The sequence below is a fragment of the Sprattus sprattus genome (genome assembly GCF_963457725.1).
Source record: "Sprattus sprattus genome assembly, chromosome: 11".
NCBI classification, from domain to species: domain Eukaryota; kingdom Metazoa; phylum Chordata; class Actinopteri; order Clupeiformes; family Clupeidae; genus Sprattus; species Sprattus sprattus.
Genome location: NC_137909.1, coordinates 15,021,158 through 15,044,489, shown reverse-complemented (window position 1 = coordinate 15,044,489; position 23,332 = coordinate 15,021,158). Strand labels below are relative to the sequence as shown.

The 23,332-nt window shown below is 45.5% G+C and overlaps 1 protein-coding gene across 1 annotated transcript in view; it reads left to right on the top strand.

Moving 5' to 3' along the window:
* grk3 (G protein-coupled receptor kinase 3) overlaps window positions 1-20,240 on the top strand; it is a 53,888-nt gene extending 33,648 nt beyond the window's left edge. The window contains exons 5-21 of the mRNA XM_080847309.1: window positions 219-293; window positions 856-917; window positions 1,468-1,519; window positions 1,920-2,011; window positions 2,260-2,359; window positions 2,665-2,743; window positions 3,014-3,144; window positions 6,068-6,162; window positions 7,616-7,723; window positions 9,691-9,757; window positions 12,557-12,657; window positions 14,110-14,176; window positions 14,995-15,090; window positions 15,527-15,689; window positions 16,050-16,186; window positions 17,435-17,548; window positions 17,885-20,240. Of these exons, the coding sequence (XP_080703435.1) occupies window positions 219-293; window positions 856-917; window positions 1,468-1,519; window positions 1,920-2,011; window positions 2,260-2,359; window positions 2,665-2,743; window positions 3,014-3,144; window positions 6,068-6,162; window positions 7,616-7,723; window positions 9,691-9,757; window positions 12,557-12,657; window positions 14,110-14,176; window positions 14,995-15,090; window positions 15,527-15,689; window positions 16,050-16,186; window positions 17,435-17,548; window positions 17,885-18,052 (1,707 nt within the window). The 3' untranslated portion in view covers window positions 18,053-20,240. The remainder of the gene's footprint in view (window positions 1-218; window positions 294-855; window positions 918-1,467; window positions 1,520-1,919; window positions 2,012-2,259; window positions 2,360-2,664; window positions 2,744-3,013; window positions 3,145-6,067; window positions 6,163-7,615; window positions 7,724-9,690; window positions 9,758-12,556; window positions 12,658-14,109; window positions 14,177-14,994; window positions 15,091-15,526; window positions 15,690-16,049; window positions 16,187-17,434; window positions 17,549-17,884) is intronic.
* Window positions 20,241-23,332: the final 3,092 nt, after the last annotated feature.

Below are 23,332 nucleotides of genomic sequence, written 5' to 3'. Positions count from 1 at the left end.
GCACAGTTACAAAATGGAAACACACACACACACACACACAGTTGTATCTGTGTCAGGTTGGTATGTGTCCGTAGTTCTTGACCTTTGATAGTGAAGTTTGGTCCATCTTGTTTGCATTTAACCACTTGCCTCTATTCACTATTATTAATTTGAATAATGCTATTATGCCGTATGAAAAACAACGTGTGTGTGTGTGTGTGTGTGTGTGTGTGTTACAGCCCTTCTCTAAGAAAGCTGTGGAGCATGTCCAAACCCACTTGGCCAAGAAGCAGGTGCCGCCCAATCTCTTCCAGGTGAGTAGCACTGTGTCTAACACTAGGGTTTTTACAGCGCACAGTATGCAGTTCAGTAACATGAAGAAGAATAGGGTATTTTTGTGTGAGTGAGACATTTGTGTAAGCATAGATTAGTGTAATTTAAATGTATTTGGGTATCAGCAAAGCTGTGTGTGTGGTTTATGTGGTTGTCAGGGAAGCTAGATATGTGTTCAGTTTATGCGGCAGAGAAACTGGGTGTGTGAGAGTTTAGTTAATGCGGATGTCATGGAGGGGTGCGGGTGTCATGGAGGGGTGTGTGTGTGTGTGTGTGTGTGTGTGTGTGTGTGTGTGAGAGCTTAGTTGATGTGGGTGTCATGGAGGTGTGTGTGAGAGCTTATTTTATGCTGGATATATGGGGACCTGATGTGTGTTACTAGATAAGATTTTGAAAGAAATGTGTGTGTGAGGGAGAGAAAGTGAGTGTGTGTGTGAGGGAGAGAGCAAAAGAAGGGTAGGTAGGTGTGTGTGAAGGTACAGTTAATGTGTTGTGATGGGGTGCCTGGAGATGTGTTCTGATGTCATTTTTCATCCTCTGCAGCCCTACATAGTGGAGATTTGCGACAGCCTTCGGGGCAACATCTTTCAGAAGTTCATAGAAAGGTGTGGAGCGTAGTCTGACGCAGTGTACTCACTCTCTCTCACTCACTCACTCCTCACTCACTCACTCACTCACTCACTCACTCAATCACACTCCCTCTCTCTCTCTCTCTCTCTCTCTCTCTCTCTCTCTCTCTCTCTCTCTCTTTCTTTCTTTCTTTCTTTCTTTCTTTCTTTCTCTCTCACACTCACACACACGTCTTAATCATATAAAACATACATGCCAATCCTCTTTGTTTCAGTGTTTATGTCCTAAATTGTTGTATGGTTATTGTTATAATTTCACAGCATATTGGTTTTGAGACTGATTAACATTTTCCTTGTTTCCTTGTTTTCCATTTCTGTGAGTGGAAAAAAAAATGCGACCTTTTCCAAGTACTCCATTGTCCACAGCCAAAATTCACAAGTGATCAATTTCAACTCCTGTAGAAATGTATTATTTTTTTTATCTGCTCTCCTCTCTCCCCCACTGTCTCCCTCCCTCTCTTCTCTCTCTCTCTCTCTCTCTCTCTCTCTCTCTCTCTTGCGTGCTCTCCACTTTCTCTCCTCACAGTGACAAGTTCACTCGCTTCTGCCAGTGGAAGAATGTGGAGCTTAACATCCACGTGAGTTCTCTTCTGTCGTCGTGTGTGTGTGTGTGTGTGTGTGTGTGTGTGTGTGTGTGTGAGGTAGGAGCTTGATTTATGGCCACTAAGGTGGAAAGTGTGCAGAGAGTATGACTGGCCCTGTATGTGTGTGTGTGTGTGTCTGGAGAAAAAAGTTGCGCTCCTTAAAGTTCCATAGTTCACTATGTTTCCTTCCATACTACATTAATAGATACCTAATAGAGCTATGTCATGGGATATCCTTATGCTTAACCTTAATACTTACACTGTAGCCAGAGCTATATATTAGTAAGTGTAAATATTGTATAGGTTTTAATGTTTATTGATTGAACGAGACGGTTAAAGCTGATGGGCTTTTAGAAGACAAAACTCACTCACTCACTCTCTCTGTCTTCCTTAGTTGACGATGAATGACTTCAGTGTGCATCGCATTATTGGCCGAGGCGGCTTTGGAGAGGTGTACGGCTGCAGGAAGGCAGACACGGGCAAAATGTGAGTGAGAGCGCCCCTAGCAAACACCTTAACCAACCACTTAACGAGGACCTTAACAAACTCCTCAACATAACTTTAACACAGCTAACCCTTTTAGTGTGTGAAAGGTTGAGCCAGAGGGTTGTGCTTTTACTGATCCTAATCTGTGGGAATATGTGTGTGTCTGTATATGTGATTTATTTTAATGTGTGGGTTTTTTGTGTGTGTGTGTGTGTGTGTGTGTGTGTGTGTGTGTGTGTGTGTGTCAGGTATGCCATGAAGTGTTTGGACAAGAAGAGGATTAAGATGAAGCAGGGGGAGACCTTGGCCCTGAATGAGAGGATTATGCTGTCACTTGTCAGCACAGGGGTGAGACACACACACACACACACACACACACACACACACACACACACACACACACACACACACACACACACACACTGACCACATACTCCATAGATTATAGCAACATAATCCATAGATTGCAGACACTGGAATGACACTTTGATGCGCACACACATGAATGCATGCTATTATCTTTCACTGTAATTTGTGCGCACACTCAAACTCTCTTCCAGGAAAACCTAAAAGCTTTTTTCTTCTGTTTGTCTCTCTTCTGCTGTCCCTCTGTCTGTCTGTTTCTCTGTCTGCCCCCCCCCCCCCCCCCCCAGGACTGCCCTTTCATTGTTTGTATGACGTACGCCTTCCATACCCCAGATAAGCTTTGTTTCATCCTGGATTTGATGAATGGTAAGACACATTTTATTAGGCCTACCACCTCTCATGCCCACTTGCACAAAAAAATTACACACACGCCCATTTATCTGTCTGCATCCAGCCTCAGAGACCACAGTCTAATACTACTGTCTTACCATTTCATTTTGTCTGTTTCTGTTTGGGTCTGCACTTGTCCATGTGTCTGTGTGTCTGTCTGTGTCTGTCTGTGTCTGTCTGTGTGTGTCTGTGTGTGTCTGTGTGTGTCTGTGTCTGTGTGTCTGTGTGTGTCTGTCTGTGTGCCAGGTGGGGACCTGCACTATCACCTCTCCCAGCACGGTGTCTTCAGCGAGAAGGAGATGCGCTTCTACGCGGCTGAGATCATCCTGGGTCTGGAACATATGCACAACCGCTTCGTGGTCTACAGAGACCTGAAGGTGAGCCTCACCGCCTTCCCCTCCACACCCAGTGTGTCCCCCACCTTCCCCTCCACACCCACTGTGTCCCCCACCTTCCCCTCCATACCCACTGTGTCCCCCACCTTCCCCTCCACACCCACTGTGTTCCCCACCTTCTTCTCTACACCCACTGTGTTCCCCGCCTTCCCCTCCACACCCACTGTGTTCCCCGCCTTCCCCTCCACACCCACTGTGTTCCCTGCCTTCCCCTCCACACCCACTGTGTTCCCTGCCTTCCCCTCCACACCCACTGTGTTCCCCGCCTTCCCCTCCACACCCACTGTGTTCCCCACCTTCTTCTCTACACCCAGTGTGTTCCCCGCCTTCCCCTCCACACCCACTGTGTTCCCCGCCTTCCCCTCCACACCCACTGTGTTCCCCGCCTTCCCCTCCACACCCACTGTGTTCCCCGCCTTCCCCTCCACACCCACTGTGTTCCCCACCTTCCCCTCCACATCCAGTGTGTTCCTGGTCTGAGCTAGATCATCACATGATGTTTTGAGACGGAGCGAGCGAGCGAGCGAGACACAAGAGGAGTTATCGGAGTAGTGTTAGTCCCCAGGGCCATAGTGTGGTTGGCGTGCTCAGCCCAGCCCAGCCTTCGCTGAGCCGCAATTATCACATTTCCTTTCAGCTTCTTTGGACCATCTGTACACAGAGTTCCCCCCTCAACCTGAGCAGCTCATGAGCTTTGATTGTGTCCCGACCCCCTAGACCTGCACCAGGTCCAATCAATAGTCAGGAGCCATCAGAATCTTCCCAGGACAATCAGAGAAGTGAAGTCTTGAGGTCACTGTCATGCAGTCTCCATTGGCCTTTACTTTACTGCACCCGTGGCTCATTAGTGATAAAAAAAAGAAACCTTAAAGCCGTGACTCATTGGCTGGTTCTGAGGTCATGGCCGAAGGCCACTGAGGAGGCGACAGTGAGAAGTGGGAAAGGGACCGGACATGAAGGGTTCACAAGTTGAATCCCTGTGGCTTTGCAGTCAGCCCTTTAAATTAATGCTTTGCTTGTTTGTTGTGTTAGACACAACAAACTGACAAGTCCAGACGCATATTTGTCGGTTTCATTTTTTGAAAAACGCTACTTCTGTGGTTTGTTTAATTTTTTGTTAATGGTCGCCTGTTGTTTTCTTCCTCTCATCAGTGCTGTTTTCTCCACTACTAGTTAAAAAGGAAATGTCTGGTCTGCAGACCTCAACTGAACTGAACTGAACTGTTTTTTTCTTTCTTTTTGTCTGTTCCCTCTCTTTTTCCGAAATATATAGTGTTGACAGATGCTACTGGTCTTCAGTCCTCAATTGAACTTTCAGGCAAAACATTTGTGTTTTGTTCCTTTTTTTCACTCTGAACCAGTTTAGTGTACATTTCTATAATAACTCTGTACTGTAGACGGTTTAGTCTACATTTCTTTAAAAACGCTGTACTGTAGACGGTTTAGTGTACATTTCTATAATAACTCTGTACAGTAGACGGTTTAGTCTACATTTCTTTAAAAACGCTGTACTGTAGACGGTTTAGTGTACATTTCTATAATAACTCTGTACTGTAGACGGTTTAGTCTACATTTCTTTAAAAACGCTGTACTGTAGACGGTTTAGTCTACATTTCTTTAAAAACGCTGTACTGTAGACGGTTTAGTCTACATTTCTTTAAAAACGCTGTACTGTAGACGGTTTAGTGTACATTTCTATAATAACTCTGTACTGTAGACGGTTTAGTCTACATTTCTTTAAAAACGCTGTACTGTAGACGGTTTAGTGTACATTTCTTTAAAAACGCTGTACTGTAGACCGTTTAGTCTACATTTCTTTAAAAACGCTGTACTGTAGACGGTTTAGTGTACATTTCTATAATAACTCTGTACTGTAGACGGTTTAGTCTACATTTCTTTAAAAACGCTGTACTGTAGACGGTTTAGTGTACATTTCTATAATAACTCTGTACTGTAGACGGTTTAGTCTACATTTCTTTAAAAACGCTGTACTGTAGACGGTTTAGTGTACATTTCTATAATAACTCTGTACTGTAGACGGTTTAGTGTACATTTCTATAAAAACTCTTTACTGTAGACGGTTTAGTGTACATTTCTATAAAAACTCTGTGCTGTTGTGCCAGAGGCCACTGCCCAGGGGCAGTCACCCTGCTAAAGATACTCACAGTACTGTGAGTCAGAGATGCATGCATTCAGACCACAGCCCTAAGTAGAGCTGTGTAAATTGCACGAAACATTCCTTAAAACAAAACAACAACCTTCTCTCTCTCTCTCTCTCTCTCTCTCTCTCTCTCTCTTTTTTGCGCATTCGGTCTCAAACAAGACGAGAGTTAGTCCAACAAACCCAAGCGATTATTAGCTTCAGCACCACATTACAGTACATACATACAACCCCATAGGATTTGAGAACTTCTTGGGCTTGTATCCAGAGGATCGTTTAGCAGTATTATCCATCTGTTTGCCACTTTTATAGGCAGCTTGTTTTGGTTACATTTTCAAATTGTTTGTGATGGGAAATAGCAATGTGAAGGACACAGACTGGTCACTCCAAACGCATGAGGACCCCCCCCCCTCCCCCAAACCAGAGCAAAATGAAGTGGTTGTTTTTGTGATTTTGGGATGGTGCACCAGCCTGTGTAGTTGCGTCAGGAAGGCTGAATCCAAATAGACTGCCTCTCCAGGAAAGCGGGTCTGCCTTCCAGGAACAAGCCTGCCGGTCCCACCACACGCCAGCACTGCCTGTCTCACACTAGAGCCGACTCGCTCAATCTCTCTCCCCTGGATCTCAACTAATCCTCATGTTTTTCTCATCGTTTGTCTCTCTCTCTCTCTCTCTCTCTCTCTCTCTCTCTCACATTCACTATTTTTCTCTCTCTCTCCCTCTCTCCCTTCCTCTCTCCCTCAGCCTGCCAACATCCTTTTGGACGAGCATGGTCATGTGCGCATCTCTGATTTGGGCCTGGCCTGCGATTTCTCCAAGAAGAAGCCTCACGCCAGCGTGTGAGTGACCCGCTACTCCTCTTCTTGGATCAAATTAATTCACTGTGTTTTCATGTCCGCAGGCTTGTGAAGTTTGTTGATCTTGTCTGGTGACTGGAGGGAGATGCACCTAGTGTTTTGTTTGTTTGATTTATTTGATTTATTTATTTGTACTGAAGAGATGCCATCAAGCAAAGTGTGTGTTTCAGGGTTTGCATCTTGCTATAGTTACTCCAACTCCACATGCCTTGTCTGTTCAGATTTGTCTGTGTGTGTGCATGCGTATGCATGTGGGTGTGCAGTAAGTGCCAGCATCAGAGTTATTATTTTCTAGCTTTGTGTTGTTCGCATTACAGGAGTAAATGCTTTTCTTATTGCATTCATGTTGTGGCTGAGTACACAGCTCGTAGATGGAGGCTTAGCTGCTTCAGCTATTTGTCGATGACTCCTTAATGACATGGTCACATTTCACAGTAGCCTGAGAAGCCAGCAGGTGCTAGGATGTGAGATGAGACATGAGCTGGTGTAGAGCTGTCCCCTCCTAGGCCTAGTTCCCATTCTTTCACTCGCACCCTTAATAGTACGTAACCTCATTCTCACACTTGCACCCTTAAAAGTACGTAACCTTGAGTTATGAGCTCTCCTGCCTTCATGTTTCCAACACTTGGAACGATCAGCTCACTGAAGTCGAGACTTTTAGCACGTCGCAGCATTATGCACTTAAGGATGCACTTCTGATTTGTGAGTGTATGAGGAAGTGGTGAAGACCTAAAGTCCACCAGTCAGCACCGCTATGAGAAGTTTAAGGTCAACTCAAATTCTTGACATTGCACGGGGTAGGGATACCAGAGAGACAAGTGGATTCATGAAAAAACGAGTTTGAAAAATCCCTTGAATAGGAGGTGCACTTCAAAATGTACCATACTGACAATGACTTCTGACCATACATGGAACTTAAATCTGTGAACCCAAACAGCTTTTTAACTTCAACCATCCTGCTTAGTATTCTGTAGGTCAAAATACATTTTGGTCAGCATTCAGGCTTCTTAGTCAGTTAGGGAAGTTGTTACTCCTGACTCAAACCAACTAGACTGGGGATGGTGGTTTTGCTATTTTAACCTGCAGACTTGTATCTCACCCAGCTTTTGTGTGTGTGGATTTGGTGGCTTATAATGATCATCATCGCCATCAGGTCTGCGTGTTTAGAATGCTGCGGTTGAGTATATGATTATATAGTCATGGACAAAAATATTGGCACCCCCTGCACTTCTGTTAGATAATGCACCACTACTTAGACCGTTGACAGATCGTGGTGGGTGTTGGTCAGATGAGTGTGGGTGTCGATCTAGGCCATTGCTGTGTTTTGGCTTACCCTGGTGTGTGTGTCTGTGTCTGTTCCTGTGTCTGTTCCTGTGTCAGTGTCTGTGTCGGTGTGGTTCTGGTGGCATCTAATGGTATGATGTTTTTCTTGCAGAGGCACGCATGGCTACATGGCTCCTGAGGTTCTGCAGAAGGGTACAGCGTACGACAGCAGCGCCGACTGGTTTTCTCTGGGCTGCATGCTCTTCAAACTGCTGCGAGGGTAAGCCCCTTCCCTCAACCCACACTCCTCTCGTTTGAAGTGTGTTAAAGGGTAAATGTTGTAGTCTGGCCGGGCAGGTCAGCACACAGGTATGGAGGTGCGAAGAGAAGCTGACGTCTCTCGATTGATGTGTGTGTGTGTGTGTGTGTGTGTGTGTGTGTGTGTGTGTGTGTGTGTGTGTGTGTGTGTGTGTGTGTGTGTGTGTGTGTGTGTGTGTGTGTGTGTCCGCATGCTTCTGACTGTGTTTGAACTCTTCAAAGCAGTCTGATCAGGACAGGGGGTCAGAACAGCCCCTCTCCAACAGGACATGACCGCTTCACACACACAGTATCATACATGCACGCAACACACACACACACAGTATAATACATGGACGCAACACACACAGTATCATACATGGACGCAAACACACATACACAGTATCATACATGGACGCAGCACACATACACAGTATCATACATGGACGCAGCACACATACACAGTATCATACATGGACGCAGCACACATACACAGTATCATACATGGACGCAGCACACACACAGTATCATACATGGACGCAGCACCCACACAGTATCATACATACACGCAGCACACACAGTAGCATACATGCACACAACACACACACAGTATCATGCAGGCAACACACACAGTAGCATACATGCACGCAACACACACACACAAAGGACTTGACCGGTTATCACCCCATATTCTTACTAACAGCCTTTCTAAAATGCTGGGCATTGACTTTGGCACTGTGTGGTGGTTGGTCGACTTCCTGACAATGATGATCTTTTGCTGCTGAGGGAAGGCAAAGACGACAGATGCTCATCAGAGGAGAGAAGTGTGAATTATGTTATTTAAATAGGCTGGTGCTGCTGCAGTGGCTGTCCTATAGGCAAGAGAGAGGGATTTAAATGTGAATCTAGCCGGTACAGAGAGCCAGTGAAGAGTGCTGTGTGTGACAAGTTCTGATTGCAGAGTGCAGGTGCTGGCTGAAGGAAACTGGTGTGTATGCGACGGGAAAAAGAAATGATTGGCAGGACTACCACAAAATATACATTTATGAATGAAATGAAAGTTACTGCAATGTGGTTTACGTTCTTAAAGTGCAGAAGGTTAGAGGGGTGGTTTTTACCAGAGAACATATTCATGAGAGCAGACTGGTGGGGCACTGAGAAATCCATCAACTGGAGACTTATACCGCTGGTACAAGTGGACAAAATAGCCCGTTCCATAAACTATTTTGGGGAGAGTGGGCCTGAAAAAAAATCCATTCTGTGCAGATTTCTACTGCAGTCTTCTTTAAATGTAGCCAACAAAAGAAGCTTCTTCCTTTTTTCCCTGTTTTCCCATTGACGATGTGTCTGAAATCTGTAAACTGTTGTGCTTATGACATAGATAAGCCCAAAGGAGCAGAAAAGCTGTCTAGCCTATTAACTGTCACCAAACACTAAGACTGATTAACTGTTAGTGAAATGTACTCCCTAAAACTAAACCATTGACCATATGGTATCAAAGGGAAATAAATGGCTACGATGGCATTGACCAGGCTAGCAAACATAGCAAATTAAACTTAAGCCCACTAGCTTACCAGATAAATGAAACCAAGAACGCACCTTATGTTCAAGTACACGCTTGAATAGGGAAGGGTATTCAGCTGGGTCCAATTCAGCAACCTCAACAGTAGATCCCAGTAAAAACTACATACTGCACCTTTAAGAAACTCAACTGGTCAACCAGCCATCAAAAGGGAAGGTCCTGAATGAATGCAAATGAAGGCTGAATACATATGTTGTGGTTACATTGCCAACCAGCAGCCTCTGTAAACAAATGTTAATTCAAAACTACAAAATAGAAAAAGTAATTTAGTATAAAAAGAGTTGTGTGGTTGAAACACAAGGCATTGCTGATATTCTGGCCGACCTCTACACCTGAGTAACCTTGCACCTTCTCCCCTCTCACCTCAGGCACAGTCCATTCCGGCAGCACAAAACCAAAGACAAACACGAGATCGACCGCATGACGCTAACCATGGTGAGGTGTTTTTTTATTTATGTATTTTGAATATGTGTACATTTACACACACTATCTAAAACATGCACACATAACTCACATTTCTATACAGCCATACCAGGTGTGATATCTATTTCCTTTTCTCTCTTGTCTTTCTGATGCTGTGTTTCTCACCCTGTCTGACCTAATAGGCCCTTAACATTAACTGTTTTATACGTGTGTTTGTGTGTGTGTAGGTGTGTTTGTGTGTGAGTGTGGTCTTTTTTGAGTGTGTTGAGCCGGGACAGAGGAAGAGGTGGCTATTATCATTTGCATGTGCAGTTTGCATTTTACAACCTGGTCATAAACAGCAGCTACCTGCAACTAAGCGCACACACACACGCTCCAATACACTCACTCTCTCTCTCTCTCTCTTCTCTTCTCTTCTCTTCTCTTCTCTTCTCTTCTCTTCTCTTCTCTTCTCTTCTCTTCTCTTCTCTTCTCTTCTCTTCTCTTCTCTTCTCTTCTCTTCTCTTCTCTTCTCTTCTCTCTCTCTCTCTCTCTCTCAGAAACACACACACACACCGTTTGATGTGCATAAGCATACACACTCAAATATCTTGTCTCACACTCTTTCCCTTTCTCTTTTCCATGCTCTGACACAATCATACATAGATAAACACACAGACACACACAGAGGCAGAACCGTTCTGCAGGCAACTCAAACATTTTGTCATCGCTCATCAAAAATGGGGGTGTACTGATCATGCCAAACCACGACACTTCTTTATCGTACAGACGTGTTTAAGTGAACTGCAAAACTTGTTTGTAGCTCTCCACTATCAAGTTTAAACTGGGTCACCAAGGTTGGCCATTGGGTTAGTAATTGGTCAGCTAGCCAGCTCCAGGCTATGCTAGTCACTCGTGTTGGCTTGTATTAAATGATAACAGAAGGCTTACTTGATTGGTTTTATTTAACTAGCTGGGTAAATCTTTCAGAAATAGATAGGTGGCTTATTAAAAAGAAGGCACCCTCAACTCCAATCCATGCCGTGTTTCACTGTCAAGTCCAGTACATCTACCAAAATCAAGTAAGCGTTACTATCTCGGTGTCAGGGAACGCAAACTTCCATCCAAGTTCAGACACACCCATCCTCCAGCTCTGCTGCGTCCACTCCAGGCTTAAATATGGATACCCCATCCAAGCCAATTTTACGTTGGTATCCCAAGCACCCATGTGGACAATCTGTGAGAAGTGTTAGCACAAGTGATCCAGTGGTTTACTTTTTTTACAGCTAAATGAGTCATTCAGCAAAAAGTCTGTGGGGTTAAAAGGTGAAGTCTTCCCCTCAAATTCAAAGAATTGCTCCTCACGCTCCTCTAGCGGTCAGTTCAGTGCTAGTGGTCAAAGAAAGTCTGGTGTTGGCAGCTTACACAGTGATAGCTCTGTAACAACGGGAAACAAACCTAGTGGCTCAGGCCGAGCCATCAACAAAACCAGCCGATCAACACAAGGGGTAATTTGATTGCCTACTGAGTGCCATTTAAGATGCAGTCTGCAATTCAATTTTTGGGTTTAGCTACAGGCTGATATTTGAGCTCAACAGCCAAAGAACATTGCTTTATACCGTCTCCATTCGAGCTTACACTCCTTTGGCTTATGTTGTTGCCCACCTAAATAATCCAAATGCCCACCCAAAGATTTCTAGAAAGACATTCTAGTAACACCTCTGGTGACCTAAAGGGTTGGCTGTACGTCGTCACATCCCTCAGTGTCCCTGGACAACCCTGTGTGTGTGTGTGTGTGTGTGTGTGTGTGTGTGTGTGTGTGTGTGTGTGTGTGTGTGTGTGTGTGTGTGTGTGTGTGTGTGTGTGTGTGTGTGTGTGTGTGTGTGCGCGCGCTCACAGTTGGAGTTAATCACTGGTTCATGCCTACTCACAGCCTCTCCACATTGCATCCATTTCAGCACGTCTGTCTCTCTCTCCTCTTCTCCAGCTGTGAATCACTTCTTTGTCTGTCCGGTGTTTAAAAAAAAAATAATTAAAAAAGCCCTGCTACCAAGGCAACAGACATCCCATAAGGCCTGGCCTAGCAGCGTTAAACACAGACCCACAGCACACACACACACACACACACACACACACACACACACAAAGCCTGTCCCAGTCCCCCACCTGCATGTACCTTATTGTATGCGTCTGTTGCCTTAATTGTGTGTGCGTGCGTGTGTGCCTGCACACATGCTGTGTCTGGGTGATTGCGTAGGGGGAACACGTGATGTGTGTGTGTGTCTGTCAGCTACTTTGCTCTGAAGTGACCTACATGGTCCTGTGGTTTGATTGGGATGGTGAAATTGCGTACGTGATGGAAGCTTTCCTAACGCTGAATGGATGGGGAAATCTTTCAAAAAAAAATATATCTCGGTCCACATCGAAAGGTTATTTAAGCAGTATTTTAAAGTAGTTTGTAAAGTAGTTTGTAAAGTAGTTTGTAAAGGAGTTTGGCGATTTTCTGTTGAGTTTGATGGAACTGAAAATGGCTGCTCGTTCATTTACGCACACGCACACACACACACACACACACACACACACACACACACACACACACACACACACACACACACACACACACACACACACACACACACACACACACACAAACATACACACTCTTATCTAGTATCACTCCTCAATAATTTGCCAAATCCAACAGACATCTTCTCTACTCCACTTCTCTAAACACATGGTCGTGTTGATGTACTCCACTGGAAATATTTATGTATTTATTGACATTGTTGCCCCCCCCCCCCCCCCCCCATCCCCCCTCCCATTCCTCTGTAGAATGTGGAACTACCAGACTCGTTCTCTGCGGAGTTGAAGTGTCTACTGGAGGGACTGTTACAGAGGGACGTGGCCAAGAGGCTGGGCTGCCTAGGCCGAGGGTGAGCTCTCACACCTGTCTGTTTGTCTACCATCTCTCCCACCTGTCACTCTTACACCCGTCGGTTTCTCTACTGTCTCTCCCCCCCCCCCCCCCCCCCCCCTCTGCCTCCTTCTTTCTTTTCTCACACTTCTATCTTGTTCTGTCACACACGCACACACACTCTCACACTTCTTTCTCGTTCTCTTTCCCTTATCCTCTGCCCACAGTGCTGTCATCACATGCGGTTTGTTGGTCACCCTGGTTTACATGACAGCCCTAATTACACAGCATCACAGCAGGGAGAGCTAAATAGTGTTTATTTATGGGGCTGTGTGTGTGTGTGTGTGTGTGTGTGTGTGTGTGTGTGTGTGTGTGTGTGTGTGTGTGTGTGTGTGTGTGTGTGTGTGTGTGTGTGTGTGTGTGTGTGTGTGTGTGTGTGTGTGTGTGTGTGTGTGTGTGTGTGTGTGTGTGTGTGTGTGTGTGTGTGTGTGTGTGTGTGTGTGTGTGTGTGCGCGCGCGTAAGGGGGAGTGAGACCAGGTTAGGGTTTTTACATACCGGAAGGCAAGTAGGCCAATCTCGCTGCCACGACCACCTGGGAATCCCCTCCTAACCCAAACCTCCACGTTCAACCTTAGTCCTCCTCACTGACCACAAGCCTCCCCTGCAATCCATTTTGCTCTCTTTCTCATTTGTCTGTCTTATCATTTCTCCCCCTGACCTTTTGTAATTTTGTATTTTTTTTTTCTCTTCTAATACTCAGTACCTGTTGTCCGGGGATGCTCTAGCCCTCTCTTCCTGTCGCTTTCTCGCTCACTCTGTCTACCCACCGCCCCACACACACACACACACTTACACACACACACACACACACACACTTACACACATAACTACAGTCTGTCCAGACAGGGCTGAGAGGTTGGTGACTTGAGAGCTCTGGCGCGCTGAGTGCCGAGCTTTAGAAGAGCTCTTATTTTATTGCAGCTCAGTGCTGCTTCAGCACACATATCTCCTCCTCAGGGCAGTGAGGTGTGAGAGAGGGAGAGAAAAAGTGTGTGTGTGTGTGTGTGTTGCACAGAGAAGTAACATGGACTGTGTTGAAAACAGACGTGATAAAGAGCTAGTGCACCTCCGTCGAGCCTTTGGCTTTCATATTCATAATGGCAGGATTAAAGAGGATCTTTAAGGGTTCCCATATTGTTCTTGTTGTGTCTGTATACGTCCATGTGTGTATTAGTAAATGTATGTGTGTTTGCATCTTTGTGGGTGGGGCAGTGGTCGGGGTGTGTGTGTGTTTGGACCTGGGCACTGGGTATGAGGCCACTGCAACAGACTGGCAGAGGGAAAAAGATAGGAGTGTGTCTGTGTGTGTTGCTGTTTTTAATGCTGGCAGTAGAAACACTGTTCCCTGGTGGTGATATTGGGGCACTGCATGTGTTAAATTATTCTGTATTTCTTCCTTCACACACACAGGGCTTCAGAAGTGAAGGAGCATCTATTTTTCAAAGGTATCGACTGGCAGCAAGTGTACCTGCAGAAGGCAAGTTGTCAACCCTTAGGCATTTAAAACCACACACACATATGCATGCATGCAGATGCAAACTCTCACTTTCTTATACAAACAGACACACACACACACACACACACACACACACACACACACACACACACACACACACACACACACACAGACAGAAGGAAAGAGACAGAGAACACAAATACTCAAGGGACACTAACTCTTTCTGAGTGTGTGCCATATAATCATGTTGACTTGTGTCTTGACTTGACTTGCAAGCAAACACACACACACACACACACACACACACACAAGCGAATGCACACACATGCATGAGTGAGACATACAGACCTTGGTAAGCAACACTGGCTTGTTTTCTTCCATGAGGTATTTAGCTGCAACAGTATGTCAGTATGTCAGTGGAGCATTGGAACATTGTCGCTGCTAGAGTTCTGCTCTCACATGGTTAAATGCTGCATTGTGTGAGCTTTTTTTTTTTTCTTCTCTTCCCTTTAAGTCCAGGCCTGATTGTTTTTGCATTTGTGTGCCATTACTGATAAGAGCCCAAGAACATGTGGTGGGGTCTGTTGCCATGGCTTCATCAGAGCTGTATGGATGTTGTGATTGGGCTCTTATATCTTATATTGAAACCCTTCCTGTCTTTTGTTCCTGGCCGTCTATCGGTCTTTCTCTGTTTTTCTCTCTTTCTCTCTAATTCCTTCTCTCTTGCTCTCTGTAACCTTCCTTCTCTCTCTCCCTCTGTCATTCCCTCTCTCCCTCCCTCCTTCTGTCTCTTTCCCTACCCTCTTCTCCCCACTCGCTTCTTGTCTTTCTCTCTGCAGTATTCTCCACCACTGATTCCCCCTAGAGGTGAGGTCAATGCTGCTGATGCCTTTGACATTGGCTCCTTCGACGAGGAAGACACCAAGGGCATCAAGGTACACCTTTTAGACAACTGTGTGTCAATGAGGTGGCTCTATGTGTGTTTGTGCGCGCACATGTTTACCATAAAAGATTGGGTAGCTTCATTGTGTGTTTGTGTGTGTGTGTGTGTGTGTGTGTTCAGTCTGTGCATGTGCTAACTGATGATTCAGGACGAACAAAGTGGTGCTGAGTTGTTGCTATACAGGCTATACAGATATAAATCCACGACCCTCGACATGTCTGTCCAACCTCTATCCCTGACGCCCTCTCTCTTATCTCTCCCACCATTTTCTTTCTTTCGACATTTATTCCTCTCTTCATCCATCTCTTAATGCCATGTCACTCTCTGCCTTCTCTCCTTGCCTATCATTCTCTCTCTTCCTCTCTCTGTCTCTTTCTTTCTTTCTCTCCCTCTCATCTTCCTCTGCCTGCCTCCTTTCTCTCCCTCAGCTGTTGGACAGTGATCAGGAGCTGTATAAGAACTTCCCTCTGGTGATCTCGGAGCGTTGGCAGCAGGAAGTGGCTGAGACGGTCTACGAGGCCGTCAACAGCGACACCGACAAGAACGAGGCACGCAAGCGGGCCAAGAACAAGCAGCTGGGCCATGAGGAGGGTGAGACAAACACACACACACACACACACACACACACATCTGTCTCTCACGCACATGCACACAGGCAAACACATGCACGCACTGTCACACAGACACGCAAGCAAACTCATGCACACACACACACACGCTCGCTCGCTACTCTCAGACATTTACACAAAGTGCATCTAAAGCTCACCTGCTTAGAGTAGGGATGGGCATTTCAATCCGAAATGTTATTTGATAATCGCAGGGAACTATTCGACTTAACTCATCACTCTGTTAACTTCACAGGTATAGGTATAGCCGATTGGTAAAGATAACGACTCATTGTAACTGTGTGTGTGTGTGTGTGTGTGTGTGTGTGTGTGTGTGTGTGTCCAGACTACGCCCTGGGGAAGGACTGCATTATGCATGGTTACATGCTGAAGCTGGGAAACCCCTTTCTGACCCAGTGGCAGCGCAGATACTTCTACCTGTTCCCCAATCGCGTGGAGTGGAGAGGAGAGGGCGAGTCCAGGGTAAGATTGTGCGTGTGCGTGTGTGTGTGTGTGTGTGTGTGTGCGCGCGCACACACTTGTTTGTGTCAGGACTATTTGGTTCTACCTACCAGTGTGTGTGTGTGAGATTGTGTGTATGTGTGTTGGTTTATTTGTTAAGTGTTTTCATGTTAAGTGTGTGTATACGGTGTGATTTTCATGTAATGAATGAATGGCGTCTGAGTTTGCAGACTGTTTGTCCTCTGTCTGTGTGTGGTTATGTATCTAAGGTCTTGTATTGTTTCATGTTTTGTTTTGTTTTGAATGAATGCTCTCCTACGTATCTGTCTTTGTCTGTGTGTGCATGTGTGTGTGCACATCCATTCTGTCTGCATCGTCCTGCGTGTGGGTGTGTGTGCACGTGTGTGTGTGTGTCTCTCTCTCTCTCTCTCTGTCTCTCTCTGGGTGTCCATTCTGTCTGCACACTGCAGGAGCGCCTGCTCAGTGTGTTCAAGAATAAATTGTCGGTAAGTTCAGTCCCAGTGTAGCCCAGCTGTATCCCTGCTCTCCTGCCCTCTCTCTTGCTCCCTCGTTCCCTCTCTCCTCCTAAAAAGATGAAGGGAGCGTTGGCGAGCGCACATGCACAGGAGGCATCCCCGCATCATAGACGTATGAGTGACTCAGGTCATAGCGCATTTCCCCATGACCTTTCAAAACCAGTAACCTCTGCAAGTCAAATAGCGTCCAGGCTCAGGAAGCTGCTTACCACCTTCCCTGTAGTGCCCCCCCCCCCCACCCCAGTGGAATCTGCTCGTTGCAGCGGCACGTGAATGTTCCTGCTGTGGTGTATTGTGGGAAATGGTGTCCAGGTTGCCCAGGACATCTAAGAGGGGGGGTGTGATGGTGGGGAATAAAAAGCAGTCTGTCATTTTATTTTATTTTCGGCTAGCTTACACACAACCACAGACACACATACACTAAACCTGGAGACCATGCAGACTGACAGTGGCCATCTTCATCTATGTTGGAACTGGTTAGAGTGCTTCAGTAGCATAATGTGGCAGTAGCATGTTTTTGTTCATATATATATACACATGCACACACACACACAAACATTTGTAGGGTTCTGTCCTCACACTTCACTGCGCTCTGTAAAGCCACTCAGGTGGTGTTGTACAACACACACACATAGAGCCCCATGTTCAGGGGATATCCAGAGGGTTGTGTACCCCAGGCTGAAGGGTCTCTTCTGGGCAGTGTCTCACTCCTCTTTCTCCTCCTCCCCCACAGCAAAACCTGCTGACCATGGAGCAGATACTGACGGTGGAGGAGACGCAGATTAAGGACAAGAGGTGCATCCTTCTCCGGATCAAAGGGGGCAAGCAGTTCGTTCTGCAGTGTGAGGTAAGATGGCTCCCCCCTCTCTCTCTCTCTCTCTCTCCTTTTCCTCCATCAATAGCTTTGGTTGGTTCGGCGGTTGTTGTCTGGGTAACTGTTGTCGGGGTTACTGTTGCCTGGGTTACTGTTGCCTGGGTTACTGTTGCCTGGGTTAGTGTTGTCTGGGTTGTCCTGTATTGATTCCACAGGTGCAATCCCTAATCTTTCACCATAGTGCTTTAGGTTCTGTGTAGGTTCTCGGTTCTATGTGCACATGCACATTATGTTTGGGTGCTTGTGTGATTTAATGAGTGTGTTCGTGTCTCTCTGTGCGCGTGTGTGTGTGTGTGTGTGTACACACAGAGTGACCCAGAGTTTGTCCAGTGGAAGAAGGAACTGACAGAGGCTTTCACCGAAGCCCAGAAGCTTCTGCGCCGCGCCCCCAAGGTCATCGGCAAAGGTCGCAGCGGAGGGGTGGTGGAGCTGTCCTCTAAGCCACCGCTCACGCACCGCAACAGCAACGGCCTGTGAGCCACACACACACTCAGAGAAACGTATTCATACACACGGGCACACACCTTTGGCCTCACTCACACACAGACACACATCCACTCTCATACAAATTAAAACACACGCACTGCTCTGCTATACCCTGCTGTGATATCACCAACAGGCCCAAAAGACCTCACTCTCATACACACATGCACGCACACAGATACACACACACACACACACACACACGCACACAGTCTAACTCCTGCTGGTGCAGAGAGGGAATAAAAATCCACCTGGATAGGGCCACTGGACTGAGTTATTTTCTCTCCTTCATGCACAAACACACACACACACCTTTGAGATTTGTTATTGGATAAAAGGACCAGGCCTCTCTCTCATCGGAAAGAGACCAGTCTTGGAAGGCCTTCCTCCTCGTCCTCCTCTTCACTCTTCTGCACAAAGCTCTACTCTGATTTGCTAATTGGGCACCTCTACAACCACGCCCCCAACCCCACCCGATTGGGTGATAGACTTCTGGGTGTGGCTTATGAACAATGTGGGTGGGGACAACTGCATGAATGTGCTGAATGTGCCCCCATCCCACCTTCTCAAGCTGCAGTAGTGATTTTCACAGACTCTCCGTAGACACACACACACACACACACGCACACACGCACACACACACGGTCTTCATATTCTCAGTTGCAGTGTGCAGATGTAGGCTTAAGAGACTCTGCGACGTACGGAGCAAGACATCACCTTCTTCTGGAATATACTCCAACAATCCAGCATGAATCCCAGCTGGAGGACCAGACCCATCCAGCACACACACACACACGCACACACACAGAAACAAACAAACACACACACACACACACTCAAGCATGGAATCATTCCTGTCCTCTTTCTGTTCCCACTCCACTGCCTGTGCCATTGATGTAACCACAGTAACCACAGAATGCCCGGGGCGGAACCACTTCCTCCACTGCCGACGCCCAACAGAAGAAGACACGCCCCCTGACCTTTGACACGTACACCCTCCCTGACCTTTTAAGTGTGTACCAGGACTCTGATCCTCTCCCCCAACGCTTTCTAGGACCACACTGGTCCCCATGGTTGCCTCAGTTCCTCTACGGGGTGCACAGAGGGACAAAGCCTGGGGATATGGGTGATTGGGTGTTGCACTTGTTTTGGAGCGATGGACACACGAGCGAGGCAGGGAGAGATGAGTGAAAGGTGACTGGGTAGTAAGAAAAGAGTGTTCTTAAGGACACAAACTAAATTCCAATGGGGGACGTTTTTTTGTGAGCTTGTGTGTGTGTGTCTGTGTGTGGGCGCATGTTTGTCTGTATTTGTGTGTGTGTGCGTGTGGGTACTCGCATAGTTTTCAGATGGGGCAAGAAAGTGATGTGAATATTAAGCAGATGGACTGTGCAACAGGATTTGTTCCTACTCTGCCTCGAATGTATTTTTGCTTTGATGGTTTTTTTTTTGTTTTTCTTCTAATGAGGATTTTGTGTCGTTGCCATTGTGTTTTGTTTGAAGGAGACGCATCAAGCTGCTTGATTCCTCAAAATGAGATGCCCCCCCCACACACACCTCTCCACTCACAGAAGTGCATAAAGTGCCAACAAACAAACATTTTACTTGAGAACACACACACACACTCTCATTCCTTGCGGACTCTCCCCACGATCAAGAGGACCAGGAGTGCTATTCTCTTTGGACCCTTTTGTTTAAAAGGATCAGAGTGGCTTTCCCTTGTTCGTTTTTTTATGTTCTCCCTCGGGGACACAGTTCGAAGATTAGGGGACCACTAGCACCATACAGCTCTTCTGACCCCTGGTATATATATAACAACTAAAACCAATTATTTCTCTGTGCATCTACAGCGTACTCCTGAGAAATGTTTGCATATATGGGGATTTTATCTGTCTGCCTGTCTGTGTTTTTGTGCTGGGTCCCTGCTCAGAGCAGGGGTGGGGGAGGGGGGTTGTTTTAAACACATTATTCAATCAGTTTTGTCCGGCGTACCTCAGGATCAGAGTGTGGGCATTTGATCCTTCCACGCAAGTGGGTGTGTGTCCGACTGAGTGCGTGACACAGGCCATACAGAAGCTGTTGTGTTGTTATAAAGTGCAGTTCATGCTGTCTGTCGTCTGTTACCAGGGCGACTCCCCCAGAGGAGAGGAGGCTGAGGGCTGTCCCTGCTTGTGTCATGGGTGGGCAGACTGACAGACGTGTGTGTGTGTGTGTGTGTGTGTGTGTGTGTGTGTGTGTGTGTGTGTGTGTGTGTGTGTGTGTGTGTGTGTGTGTGTGTGTGTGTGTGTGTGTGTGTGTGTGTGTGTGTGTGTGTGTGTGTGTGTGTGTGTGTGTGTGTGTGTGTGTGTGTGTGTGTGTGAGAGTGAGAGAGAATCAGTGTCCGTCCCAGTGACATTCACATCATGAGAATTGTGTTGCAGGGGAAGGTATGGGGACAACTTTAGACCATTTGTTGTAAGGCTTGTTTTGAGTATAGTTTTATATATATTGTTTTAATGAATGTGATGCAGAATGCAGATTTCTATAGATGACATATTTTTTTGAGTATCTTACATGCTTTCAGGTGTCTGCTTTTATCTGAATGGAATAACAAGCACAGTCTGTGGAAGGCCAAGAATTGTTTGCTTGAAAGGTTTTTTTTTTTGTTGTTATTTTCATTTGTTTCAGACTTTTTCATGCAGTCAGACAAAAATATTTTTTATCTGTTCTGGGGGGGATCCAAGTCCATGCATTTCTCAAAAAAAAAGAAAAGAGCAAACCTGATTTGCATGTGATTCTGTCTTTTTCCTTGTGCAGCAACACAACTGTAGTGCAGGGAGCAGGCGGATACTCAGTAGCCTTTAAGTGTGTGGGGACCTGCCATCTTTGAGGAAGACATTTCGTGGCCCTAAAAGGGGAAAGGGTCTTCCCAAAAATCGACATGGCTTGTTTGAACTTTTCACTGCACTTTTAAAAAAATACAAAAAAAAAAAATCAAACCCCACTCCAGAGTTGTCTAGATGATGCTGATAGAAACAAACAAAATGTGCCAAACGACTGGAGTGAAGATGGATGATGATGATGGTGGTGACAATGACGACGACGATGATGATCCCAAAACCTCTTTGAAATGTCTGTCAGTTTCCCTTGTGTGCGTCGCAGCATGCATCCCTTCGTCCCGCCATGTGGCCGGCTGCCTCTCGGCTTCTCCATCGGTACGAGCAGACTAGGGGGAGCAGACGAGCTTTGGAAAAGGGTACATAACTAATCAAACAGAAAAAGATTTGACCAAATTTAGGATGACGTGGAGCAGGCTGAGGGGGGTGGTTGAGAACCGATGTAGAAGCCTCCCCCAGCACCAAGGAGCAAGTGGTCTGGTACCACAAGTTTATTACACGACGGAGAAATCACAATTGCAGTACCCCCGTCCCCTGCATTTCTCAAAGATGGTTGCGCCTGTATTGATCCCAAATAATCCACAATGCTTCAGGGGTTTTCTCTCTTTGAGTTCAGTGGTAGCTGCTCATTCTGTCCCACTGTGCTTTGCTTCATTCGCTTGTGTGTCTGTTTCTTTAGTGGCAGTGTTTTTTTGTGTGGTGAACACAGACTTCAGAGGGGTGGCAAGGTGTGGTCAAACGATAGAGGAAAGGCAAATAGGAAAAAATGAATAACAAATTTAAATATATATATATATATGTATGTGTGTACATGAAATGACGAAACAAGCTAGATTATTTAAACGACGTAGAAAACAACAAAAAAAGTTTTGGGAAGGGATCGGGTTTGATGTCAGTTCAAATATTTGTGGTGAAGAATCCGCTCAGATGTTGCACATATGAAAAACAACAAAAAAAAGTTTAGATATTGTACCTACGAAGTTCCAGATGATGAAAAAACATTTTTTGTTTGTTTTTTGTTTGTTTGTTTGTTTTTAATACAGACAAATGATGCTTCTTGTTCATATTTATTGTCTGTTGGGGAGCAGGGGCCTCGTGGTGCACAGTTTGAGCACATGGGATGGTGAAGGCGTCTGGGCGTAGGGCCTAAGACTTTCCTGGTTTAGTCACTCAAAGAAGTTTTTTTTTTCCTTAAGGTGCCACAGAGGAAACGCAAATACTACTGTTTGGGGGGTTTATCACCATTGAGGTTATAATGATAATTATTGATATTATTATTCAATGAATGATTATTGTTATTAAAATTATTTTAATGTTTTTTTTTCTGAACAGCTAGAAACGTGGTGGACTGCTCATACAAACAGTTCAGAAATAAAAAGCCCCTTTTTTGTGCGTGCTGCGTCTGTTGTGTGGTTTCTGATCAGTCTCCGTCAAAGTTGATATTAGGCCCCTCCTGATTCGAGATTCAACGAGTCAAATGGGGAACATTGACCTGGAAAACATGAAGACATTTGCTCCACGCCGCAGAAATATTACACATCATAAAGGCTGGACTGTTTTTTTTTTTATCCATAGAACAGAGGTGTGAAATGTGTATAAAACAATTCACACATGATACACCAGTATCGTCATTACCCTACCAACCTGCCTATCTGTTTTGTGTCCATCGCATTCCGAAACGTATTGAATTATGAAAATAAAATAATATGTACCAGAGCTTTTGCACAAGAAAACTTCCTGAACTTCAACTGTATTATAATTTTTCAGACATTGTAGTTCATAATAACATAACAAGGGACATTTAATACATTCAATTTAATCTATGACAAAAAGCTCTGATTGTGGAGTTATATTAGCATATATAACTGATATACTTTCAATCAGTAAGTGCACTCCCTGGGCCTGGCTGGTTTGAAACTAGTTCTCCCAGTTGAGCTACAGGAATGCTAAACGTCAAATGCTACATAGTAGTAGATGTTACTGAACCCTCTGCTATGAAAACCCATGGACTTCACAATTGCTTGGCTTAAAAAATAAACAAGAGTGTAAGCATGATCACTTAGAGAAATAGCTACAACTACTGTGATGCCATAATGCTTTCGATGGTACAATTCAAAATGGTGCCTAATTAAAGACACTAACATTGAAATCACATTCAAAATGGCCCAAATAGGTCTTAAACTAAACGTGAAACAATGAATGTGAATGTGTAACAAATTGTTTAACAGATCACACACCATGTTTGACCCGTTCAGTATGAAACCTTCCATAGGGACCCTTTAGACTTTGATAAACACTGACTGCAACGGACCTGGCCAGATCGGAGAAAGGGTCAGGTGCTGTTGGACTGAAGAATCAGTAATCACTCCTACACTCCTGTCAAACATCACTCGGTGTT